The 12,862-nt window shown below is 35.6% G+C and overlaps 1 protein-coding gene across 2 annotated transcripts in view; it reads right to left on the reverse strand.

Annotated features, from left to right (window-relative positions):
- LOC127868508 (sulfate transporter-like) overlaps nucleotides 1–12,862 on the reverse strand; it is a 49,130-nt gene that overhangs the window by 19,524 nt on the left and 16,744 nt on the right. The window contains exon 1 of one of the 2 annotated variants that reach the window (XM_052410341.1): nucleotides 8,107–8,335. The exons of the other annotated variant lie outside the window; for it this stretch is intronic. Within the exon in view, the coding sequence (XP_052266301.1) occupies nucleotides 8,107–8,121 (15 nt within the window). The 5' untranslated portion in view covers nucleotides 8,122–8,335. Of the gene's footprint in view, nucleotides 1–8,106; nucleotides 8,336–12,862 lie in introns of those variants that run through there. 2 annotated transcript variants of the gene reach the window in all.

Consider the following 12,862-nt stretch of genomic DNA (forward strand, 5'->3'; position numbering starts at 1 on the left):
TTTCAAACTCTGGTTGCACGTGTAAAATATTATCGAGAATATATCGAAACACTTTAACATCACCACGACAAAATCCACTTAAAGTAAAATTTAAAGTCAATTATGCGTCTTAAACACGCACGCTGCATATGTATGTTTAGCAATACTCCTGACGCAAGAAAACAGTAATTGCGGTTGTAGTCCGATGGAATATAAATCTAAACAGACATCATGTTGTTATAAGCGCGTTTTTATGCAGCAGGCTCGTAAACAGTTTTTATCGATTGAAACTATTGACTGGCATCAGCGGTCATTAGAACCTTCGCGCAGAGATTTGAATGGAACCAGCATAGCTGTATGCGAAAATTGTATGTGCGAGCATGGAAACGACAACTCGCCATTGCTGTCATTGGACCAATCGTGAAACATCGAATATCTACGGAAACTCCATTATGGAATTAATTGTCTGCTGATACAGTGTCATTGGATGTGGCTGTCAGAGGATACAATTCGCAGATGACATTTTCAGACGATTGTCGCAAAGCTGTCTATGGATACGCGCGTCCCGATTTTTCTATCTTAAGTTAAAACAGCTATTACCACAACAAATATCATCAGTTTCGAGTTCTGTTCGGAAAGCGTTGATTGCATTCAACAAGAAATTATGTTATGAAAGATTCTGTTTTAAAGGTTAGGACGCATTTTCGATTTACCGCGTCTGAGTATGCCGTACAATTGAACATACATCGGAATGATTTCGTTAATGCTTCACAAATTGTTTTATAATAATGTTTGTTATAAGATTATCAAGCAAAGATATTAACTCAGATTTGCAATTCAGCGCGTTGTTTTTGGGCCATACACAATGTTTTAGTGTTCGGCGCAATTAGATATGCATCAATTATTTATAAGATAATCAGGCACGATATTGCATTGACCTAGGGGTTTCTGTTTGCTCTTAATTATTTATGAAAACCCTGTGCTGTCCTTAGAAAATGCGCCCACTTTGATATTTAATGAACTTTTTGCGTCAGTCTCGTGATAGAAAGACCGCAGCGGCAAAGTTGATGTTTAATGTCTACACTAAACTTAAAGCGGCATTTTTAAATGAAAACAAGTAAAGTGACCATGCCAGGCAACAAGATTTGATTGTTTCAGGTTTAATTACTTGCATTCAATTGACTGTATATAAAAAACGCACAGCATAACAGCAAATAAAATTACAGGAATTTGCGGAAACCCGTTTTTCCATATTATGTTACACGGACTTTGACGAAACACGTCTCAGTGCAATCCCACCCTTGAGCCCCAGAAACATGTGTGATGTTCAAGTGAACACCTATAGCAGAAACAGTGATGTGGCGTAGTTGCACATTCACCTTGACCAGATCACAACACGGACGTTAAGGAAAAGGGCCAACATTTTGGGGCATTGTATGGCTCGGTGGATAGTCGAGCAAAAGCAAGTGGTTTACTTGTGCTTATTAGCAATTCAGAGTTATTGAGCTTGGTAATTGCACTTGCACAATAGCCTCAAACACATGCGTGAAGTTAAAGGTGAATATCTGTTGGAGAAACAGCGATATGGATATGCTGAACGTTTACTTTGACCAATTTTCTAGGTACATAATCGGACATAGTTCTGAGGTATAGAACTTTGTCATCGATCGCACACATTAATCGCTAACGCATTTCTGATGTTTCAATTAAATACTTGTATTAGAAACAGCAAAATAGAAATGTTGCACGTTACCTTAACCAATTAACTAAGTAAATATGGGAAAAAATTCTGAGTTATGGAACGTGGTCAGTGATCTCACACAATGACCCCGAACAAAAGTTCGAAGTTTTACTTGAATACATTTAGTATAAAAAGTTGCATTATTGTATTGCCCGATTACATACATTACACGTATTCTAATCACAAAAAGTGGGAATGATTCTTTTAAGTTACAGGTCAGAGTTTGGTATCTTGGTCAAAGATATCGGGAAATGACCCCGACACACGTGTGAAGTTTTAATTGAACCTCTATGGTAAACACACTTATATCGATATTAACCAATTATTTAATTCTTAGTATAAAATAGATCATACATTGGCCCCGAACACATTTGTGAAGCAATTGAATACCTGCATACGCTGATATCTTGGAGTTCCACATTTACCCCAACATATGTTCTCATTACCACGAGGTTCAGTTGCAGCTATGAAGTATGGAAATTAGTCAGTGACCTTGCGCAACGACCCCAACACACGTTGGAAGTTTCAGTTGATTACGTGTAGTTGAGACAGTTGTATGGAAAGGTTGCACGTTTACCTTAACTTGAGATACACAGATGATTAGAATAGCTCGGACGTATCTGCGAATAGTCGAGTTAACAAACGGATGAACACTCTGTTGAAACGTTGTGATAATAAATGCACTTGCGCTTGCAATTTCCATTCCTTTATCGTGGATACCTAAGACTAATTAATTAATTTAGCGCTTTGCATGGATACTTATCTGGAAGGCGTAACGGCCGAAAATGGTCGAATGCATTGGGTGATTACGGACAGATAACGGGAAATACTAATTTCCAACTTACAGATTATTTCATAGATTGTTTGAACGTAATTGCTTCCGTCTTGATAACGTGTTTTTTCTTTCTGCGTCTTTTACAGGTTTCCCACATTAATATACAATAAGATGTTGAAAACATTTTCACAAAGCACACCCGATTTAGTTCATTTTGCAGATGTGAAATATAAATAAATTGGGAGAAGCAAAAACCATGCTAAAATTAGTGTCTCATTCAAATTTAACAACGACCGATTCTGCAAGGTAAACCATTAGAGATACATCGACTATCTCAGAAAATATAGATCTATCTCGTGCCTCGTGCGCAGTCCGTACCTGCCTGTGTAGTACAGTTTTGCACGACGCACGACCACACACACTTTGAGTAAAACGATTACGGTTAAGTTCATTTTATGTGCTTAGTGTTCGAGTTATAAGGAACAGCTCATGCAAGTTTGAGTGTTGCAAGTTGTAAAACGTAGGGGTTATTTGTCTGATAAGTTCATGTTTACGGAGAGACGGACTTAAATTCATGGTGAATCCAGAATACTCCCCCTCCCCTCTACCACTTCCATGATTATTGTTACCCAAACAATATGTTTCATGACAACTCAAACCACGGTCACCTTTTTTCTGATTCAAACTCTGCGTTACGTTTGTGACACAACATTTGCTATAACAGAACGCTTTATCAGCGCTGACAACTACTATTTCGAGATTACATTGATGTTGAACAGCTGTGGGAGCTTTTGTTCTCATTATAAACAATATAATGTAACTAAGGCCAGAATTTTGTATTTTTTGTGTCGAATACAATCAATGTCTTGCTTCGACCTTTCGTGAGGTTTGATTTGTTCAGTATCTATGTTTGCTTCTGTTGTTGACGTATCTTATTTTGTTGACCCACTATTTTATTTCTCTGCCAGTTAACATCGGTTTATCAAAACTTTATATAAAACACAAAGGGCATTATCGAAGTTTGTTACCGATTTTTATTTATACATAATGCCGATGGATTAATTTCGGTAGACATATTCCTTAATTTACTGTAGCTATATATAGCCATATTAGGAAAAATGCCTCGCCCCTGGCAGCCATGTTTGTCAAGCAACCGGAAGCATTTTCTAACTCGTCCAAGATATCACTGAGACAAATTTTCTGACTAAGTTTCATGATGATCGGACAATAAGTGTGGCCCCTAGAGTGTTAACAAGATTTTACTAAAGCCATATAAGGAAAAATACCCCGCCGCCTGGCCGCCATGTTTTTCAACAGACCAGAATCATTTTCGAACTCATCAAAGATATCTCTAGAACAAGTTTTCTGACCAAATTTCAAAATTTCATAAAGATTGGATAATTATTGAGACTTAAAACTTCATGAAGATCGGACAAATAAATTTAGCCTCCAGAGTGTTAACAAGGACGCCTCAAGACGCAAGACGGGCAGAAGGCGATTACAACAGCTCAACATGAGCATATTGTGCTCCCAGGGTGAGCTAAAAACAAATAGATACCGGTAATATGACTTTGCAATAACTAAAAAGATGCTTTAATAAGAACGCGTTTCGAACAACATTTTTGTTTCATTTGGATACGGTTTTGACATTGAATTTCGTGAGCATTTACATAAAAAGGATTTGAAAATGAGGTTATACTTGTCGAGAAAGGATTACGGCCGTAAATGGTCGGATGTATTGGGAGATTGCGGACAGATAAAGGGAAATACTTATTTCCAATTTAGAGATGATTGCATAGATTATTTGTATGTAAATTGCTTCTGTTCTGTGAAGGTTTTTTTCTGCGTAACCGTCTTTTACAGGTTATCATCCACATAAATATACAATAACATGATTTCGTTCATTGAAATGTTGTACTTGTAAAAAATACATTAACTGGTAGAAACATAAAACCACGGTTATGTTAATGTCTCATTCAAATTAAACAACGACCGATTCTGCCAGGCAAAGCCATTTGCGATATATCGACTATCACAGAAATGCCCCATATATAAGATAGAATTTGATTTGTTTCTGTTCTATGTTTGCTGTTGATTTTGACTAATACATATCCAGTGTTAAATTGCTTTTTCAGTTATCATCGTTTAAACAAAAACATCATCATCATCGTTGTCATCATCGTCGTCGTAATCATCATTAATGCATTACAGCATCATTACTTGATTAAAATAAACCTACTTGTTCAGAGGCTGGCAAGACATTAAATGACAATATTCTTTTATAGGTATACAATGTCATTAAATACCGTAATGCTAATACAAAATTTGAATTGTTATTTTTAGAATTTAAATGCGGTTTTGCAAATAATCAGTGAGTGTTTCTTGGTTAGACAATGCCAAGCATTTAATCGGAACATACGATTTATATCAAATAATTGGCTTAGTGAAGTCATTAGATTTGACCAAGTTAGTAAGTACACAATATTTTGTCACGTAATCATGGGGCCCCTAAAAGTCTCTGGGCCCATATCCAGTTCCAACTCTGTCCAATTGGTAATCCGGGACTGCCCGTGTCGCTCGCTAGAAGGTCCCAGAGAACACTTGGAGTTGTGGTCGGTGTGTGAAACAACCATAGCAATCGCTTCAAGGTCAAGGTCAAAGTGATAATTTGAAGTTCGTGCATAGTCCTTACAATATGGTAATAGATATTCTATTGTATGAGATTCTATTGATACTATTATACACTGTTTACAATCAAGCAAAACTCCATGAAAGCACGTTAGAATCCTACGTATGTATCACATTCAACACAAAAATAAAACTGACGGCGTTCGTATCATCTCATTTCTATTGTTAGGTGCGAACATAATAGAAAATTATAGAAATAAATACTAAAATAAATTTTGTAAAAAATGTATATTGCCTACGTGTGCGTGTGCAAAAAAGTAGTTCAAACAAGACTTCCCTTTATAAATACCCTTCATACATTCATCACAATCATTTTCTTAAATTGGATAATGAGAGCGGTAAATTGTATTATTGCTGCATCGTCGGATACCCACGGTTGCTGATTACGCTCCGCTCATGCATCTAGGAATGGAGAGTAACGTAATGAATACACCGGGGGTGCCCGACGATGTTATTGCAGGTACTTGACTACTTTCTTAGACCACACACTAGTCACGTATAGCAAAATAGGAACATCATAAAGTAAATGATTGTTCATATTGTGATTATTTCGGCGTAGCTGTATTAAGCCAGCTTTTCACCTTACCTGACCTTTGTAAGTGTCCAATAAAAGTCAAAAAAAATTCCCGCTGCTAGGTACAAATGAATACACTTCATTAATTCCATTGGCTGATTTGAGTATACCACCAGAACATTGGAAACATATCCGCGTCTTTGTAACACTGTTTTACTGCATGAAACAATTTTATCTAATAGATAGAACAGTTTTACACTCAATTCTCGACATCAATACAGTTTGTGCGTGCACCTTTTATTTTCAGAGAATTGCTTGCGCAAAAGAGTTTTTACTTAAAGGCTATGTTCTCACATTTAGTACTTACTTCCATATTCCTGTCAACATGTTAACATAGTATAAAGAGCAGTGGAAGCGAGGCCTCACTTTAATTCATTGCATTTCAACCAGGTATCGGGTCAATTCGCGGCCAGTGTGTGAATATCAGAGTTTATATACAGATCATCACCGGAGTTCGCGGCCAGTAAAATAATCGTAATATACTAAAGACGCTATCCGTGAACTAGGTGACCTGGAATTTTTTTTTAGAAGACGCTATCCGTGAACTAGGTGACCTGGAATTTTCTTTAGACCAGAAATATGTTAAATGAAGATATTCAGCAATATAATTATGGTATGTCAATAATACATAATTAATGTATTTTCAACAATACAATGATACATATTATTTGGATTAATTTAACAATAATTATTCCACCATATTGAGAAATGTATTAAGCATGAGCGCGATGATTCTCGATACTGTTAATAATCGAATCGAATAGCAATGCCCGACAAACCACTTAAACAGATTTGTTTGAACAACGCGCCTATATATATACGGATACTTCGCGTGTGGCCGGTTGACTCATATGCTTTAATTTCACTTCCATTCTTCTTTTGGGTTTCTGTTTTGTATCTATAGGTTTATGACCAGCAATATGTAATAATGCAAAATAAGCCGCGAAAACTCCGTGTAACATCACGTACTGCGTGTGATGCAGCTAAGAACTGCACAGAAAAAGACATTCGCTATCCATGATCTCATTGATTGAACTATCAACGCCGTATATCTGTTTAAAAGACATTTCTTTTTAAAACTCTGCATCTAATAAAAATGAACATCGATCGTTCGCAGACATGGTAAAATAAAACATGAAATACAACATAAAATTGTATGGGTATGTTTATTTAAATAATTGATAAAATAGTGCGCAATTACGCTTGTACATAGTATAAATGAAGAACGGTACCCAAAACCTGACTGTTTATTAAAAATACGTTGACTTCATACACATATTATGCATGTACAATCGTATCTGATCTTAACTATATACATATAGTGGCTTTCCTTTTACCCTATTCGTTAAGCCCACTTACTAAACCTTTGTTCAAGGAGAGGATGTGAGCTGAGTGTGTCTAGATATACCACTTGGCATCTGACTAGCACAGGAAGTACAGCGCTTGAACTTCGAAGAAGTACAGTTTATTTATTTACGCATTCGTTCAATTATAAATCAACATACAACGAATGAAACACGGTGATACCCCTGATATAGATAATAATATCGCTGTGTACGCAACAAGCCGAAGAGTTTAAATGTGCAAACTGAATAACTACATTAATATGTTGTGTTGGGAAATCACCACTATACATGTATTTATAGCTGTATGTAAACAAGAAAACGGTTACTAACGTTGTAATACCGGATATAGACAATTAACGTAATGTTCAATATTTTCCCAAGTCAAGTTTAAAAGGCACGGTTCACGGTTTTAAGGTTATAAAAAATACTTTTAGTAAAACAGAATTTTCAAACAAAAATGAAGTACATATCGACATGAATGATGACTAATGTGTTGCAAAATAAAATTACTATGTATAATACCTATGTTTTTTGAAAAATTAAAAGGGTATGTCGGGTATTCTTTCCCAAAACAAAAGTGTTAAGGTTGTTTAAAGCATTTTTCAAACATTGGTCAGCAATTAAATGAAAAAGCATACATCCAAACAGCGCAGGAAAACGTTGAGTTAATCACTGTAATCCCCCCCCCCCCACACACACACACACTCACACGTAAGAAGTCCCCCCTTTAAGAGTAAAAAATGCATACAATATATCGTAATAGTGTCATAAATATAAAACGCCTGAAATGTGAAACTTGAGCAAAGATTATTTTCCTTATTTTTGGTCGCTTGTTTGTTTATTGGATTCTAAAGCCTGCAATTTAAAATCAGGTTTATAATGTTTAAGCTCTCAAAGTCATTATGATAAGATTGTTAAATACTTACCATTATTTTTAAAATGTTTATTTCGTCAGACCATTATAGATCTACAAAAATGTTGACGTATAAAGTTTAAAGCTTACCCTTTCAATTTCCATGGCCGTTAGTTCTATTTGTCTTTCGCTATGCAAATATTGTACACTAAACTCCGATTATAACGCAAATCCATCTGTAGTAAACAAATGTGTTGGTCAATTACTTCAATATTCTGTAATCATATTCGCACAAGTTCATCCCACCACAAAATACGTGTCCGTATTCTTTTTAAGTTATTAGAAATCGTATTCATCTAAGCGCACTCTTGTGAGTGGGGTAACGCATCGTTAGAAGGCATAAACTCACTTGTAAATTAGTGTTGGGTATCCACGTTATCTAGATAGCCACCATAAGGTGTGTTTATTTATAGAAAAGGTTTCATTTACTGTATCGATAACTCGGATCGTTGCATTAAATAGTTTGATATATTTAACTTAAAGGGACGAATTATAACACATTTTATGTGATAACGAAACATATTTAATTGCATAATACATGCTTTAACTATTGGATTATTTAACGTACGTATCTCATAAGTTAGCAATACATGAAATAACAAATCAATACATCTATATTCTATACAGGTAGCCAACTACATCATGAGTACCATTGTGACAATTATCAGTGTGCTTTATAAAAGCCTGTATCATAATCCTCAATATTCAAGAGTCGATCAAGCTACTAAAACATAGATAATTTATCAGGATGTAATGTTTTAGAAAATTGTAATATCAGAAAGCAAATAACATTTTCAAAACTCTGGTTGAACTTATAAAACATTATCAAGAATATATCGAAACACTTTAACATCGCCACGACAAAATCCACTGAAAGTAAATTTCAAGTCAATTATCCGTAACAAACAAGCACGCTACATATTTATATTTAGCAATACTCCTGACGCTAGAATACAGTAATTGCGGTTTTTGTCCGATGGAATATAAATCTAAGCAGACAACATAATTTTTAGCATAGGTGCTTGCACCTATGCTTAAGGTATATACCACATTTTGAAAATCCACATCGGTCGGTTACTCTTTTTGAAGCCTTACCTGATCAAAAATCAGACGAAATATCTATTTAATTTAGCATATGGTAATTCTTACAATTTTTGGGGGGGAAACGTTTTTCTAACGTTTTCTTCCAAGAATATTGCTGACACCGTTTTTAGTGAATTTTTCTAAGACCGTTTTATGTCAAAAAATCTTCTTATAACCTAAAACAAATTTCGTTCGTAAAACAATTCTGTTCTTGTTGATAGTGACCTCACACCTAATTTATATGGGATCCCAATTTCTATTTCCTTCGTTTACTGTTCTGTGAGAGGTCAAATGTTTACATAACTGAATTAATAAGGCCCTGGTTAAAGTATATGTAACATTTCATCGGTTAATTATAAATAGAAATTAAAACATATTATCAGCAGGAAGTGGGGCATAAAGCACTTTTATTCTTTGAAAATGTGTAAAAAATGGCGGAGTACGATGAATGTTTTCTGATTTATGACATGGATTCTGACGTGCCTTTCTATGGATTTGATGAAGTAGAGTTTAAAAGTAAGAGATGTGTTAATTGAAGTTAAAATGATTTACTTTGAGCCAGAAATTTACGTTACGAGTTGAGTTAACGGTTTAAATGTGGCATCGGATTTAATGGATTCGCGTGAATTCTGGACGAGTGCTGTGTCTGTAAAATATTAAATGGAAAGCTGTAAATGTATCAAGTCGGAAAAGAAAACGGATGGTTGCATAATGGTATGCGTGAAATAATGTAATTCTACGTATTTATTTTCATAGTTATGTCATTTTGTAACCATTCACATTCGTCACTATTTGGAATTCCCGTTTCTAAAAATAGAGCATTTTGTTAACAAGGGGGGCGACTCGTGATGTCAGCAATCGTTAAGGCTACAATATACTAAATAATCGAGTCATGAAGGGCTGTACTTTCTAAACAAATCATCATATTTTCCTCGAAGGCATGTTGTACACTTTGTTCTGGTTTTATCGTTTGGAGATATTGATAGGGTAAGCATAGGTGTTCACTACTTAATCCCTGAAATAGGAAAAAGTTGGAGATTAAAGTAAAAAATGGCACTGCAAAAGGTTACAATCCACTAGAAAACGGCCGAAAAAGGCGCAAAAACAGTCGATTTTGATTTGAGTCGAAATTGTTTTTGGTTTGAACATGACAAATCTTTTGTATTGCTTAAATCGATTCAGCTAAGAATGCCCGTCAAGAAAAGGTATGGTTATGGGGGTCTCTATGTGCAAAATGTTGTATTTATTTTCGCTCTAAGTTGTCGCTTTTGCATCGAAACATATAAGGAAACTATTTAGTATATTTTGACCTAAACATTTACTTCAGCAGCATCTTCCCTGTATCTTGCAACTATGCTTTCAGCGCCATCGGCGCTCTCGTTTATAAACGCGTTTTTATGCAGCTGAGCGGGCTCGTAAACAGATTTATCGATTGAAACTATTGACTGGCATCAGCGGTCATTGGAACCTCCGCGCAGAGATTTGACTGGAAGCAGCTGTATGCGAGAATTGTATGTGCGAGCATGGAAACGACAACTCGTCATTGCTGTCATTTGACCAATCGTGATACATCGAATATCTACGGAACCTCCATTATGGAATAAATTGTCTGCTGATGCAGTGTCATTGGACGTGACTGTCAGAAGATACAATTCACTATAAAGCAGATTACATTTTCAGACGATTGTCGCAAAGCTGTCTATGGATACGTGCGTCCCGATTTTTCTATCTTAAGTTCAAACAGCTTTTACCACAACAAATATCATCAGTTTCGATTTATGTTCGGAAAGCGTTGATTGCATTCAACAAGAAATTCTGTTATGAAAGATTCTGTTTAAAGGTTAGGACGCATTTTCGATTTTCCGCGTCTGAGTATGCCGTGCATTGTACATAAACCGGAATGATATCGTTAATGCTTCACAAATTGTTTTATAATAATGTATGTTATAAGATTATTAAGCAAAGATATTAACTCAGATTTGCAATTCAGCGCGTTGTGTTTGGGCCATACACAATGTTTTAGTGTTCGGCGCAATTAGATATGCGTCAATTATTAATAAGATAATCACGATATTGCATTCACCTAGGGGTTTCTGCTTGCCTTAAATTATTTATGAAAACCATGTGCTGTCCTGAGAAAATGCGTCCACTTTGACATTTAATGAACTTTTTGCGTCAGTCACGTGATGAAATGACCGCAACGACAAATTTGATGTTGAATGTCTACACTAAACTTAAAGCAGCATTTTTAAATGAAAACAAGTAAAGTGACCATGCCAGGCAACAAAATGTCATTATTTCAGGTTTAATAACTTGCATTCAATTGACTGTATATCAAAAACGCACAGCATTACAACAAATTAAATTACAGGAATATGCGGAAACCCGTTTTTCCATATTATGTTACACGGACTTTGACGAAACACGTCTCAGTTCAATCCCACCCTTGAGTCCCAGAAACATGTGTGATGTTTCAAGTAAATACCTGTAGCAGAAACAGTGATGTGGCTTAGTTGCACGTTAACCTTGACCAGATCATAACTTTAACGAAAAGGGCCGACATTTTGGTGAATTGTATAGTTCGGTGAATAGTCGATCTAAAGAAATTGGTTAACTTGTGCTTAATTGCAATTCAGAGTTATTGAGCTTGGTAAGTACACTTCCACAATAGCCTCAAACGCATTCGTGAAGGTTAAGGTAAATATCTGTTGAAGAAACAACGATATGCAAATGTTTACTTTTACCGATTTTAAAAGTACGCAATGGGACATAATTCTGAGGTATTGAACTTTGTCATTGATCTCACACATTGATCCCTAACGCATATGTGATGTTTCAATTAAATACTTGTAGTAGAAACAGCAATGTAGAGATGTTACACGTTTACCTTAACCAATTCTAAGTACAAATGGAAAAAACTTCTGATTTATGGTCAGTGACCTCACATAATGACCTCGAACACATGTCTGAAGTTTTAATTGAATACCTGTAGAAGAAAAAGTCACACTATGGTACTTCACGTTTACATGCATGAACACATTTTCTTATCACAAATAGGGGGAATGATTCTTCGAAAGTGCAGGTCGGAGTTCTGGATCCAGGTAAGTGATCTCACACAATGACCCCGACACACGTATGAAGTTTTAATTGAACACCTATGGTAACAACAGTAAAATCAAGATGTTGCATGTTTACATCAACCAATTCTTTCTTAGTACACAATAGTTCATACATTGACCCCGAACACATTTGTGAAGTTGCAATTGAATACCTTCAGTAAATACATTGGTACCTTGGTGTAACACAGTTACCTAAACACAATTTCTCATTACAACAAGATGTGTTTGTGAAACACAATGTCCCCCTATATGACGTTTGACCTTGAAGGATGACCTTGACCTTGACCCTTTACCACTCAAAATGTGCATGTCGCGAACTGCGATTAATTATACCTTGGGTGTGGATGCTGGATCGGATATCTGATATTGTTCGAGAGAGAGAGTTTGTTTGTTTAAGATTAAATGTGCTCTGTTGCGAGAGAGATGACATTTTCGGCTGTGCTTATCGGCTGTTTATGTTGTGAATGTTGATAAGTGTGGGTCTGTTTGGTAAGAGTGGACAAAATTGTAGCTAAATAACGTGTCTAGAAAGAGTTTAGATTAGAGTTGGAATTTAGGCTTTTAAGAAGTAACAACAGAAACCTTTTAATGTGGAATTATATTTGAATTAAGACCAGCAATATTAAAATAACTGATTATTAAGT

Source organism: Dreissena polymorpha, chromosome 2, assembly GCF_020536995.1.
Source record: "Dreissena polymorpha isolate Duluth1 chromosome 2, UMN_Dpol_1.0, whole genome shotgun sequence".
NCBI classification, from domain to species: Eukaryota; Metazoa; Mollusca; class Bivalvia; order Myida; family Dreissenidae; genus Dreissena; species Dreissena polymorpha.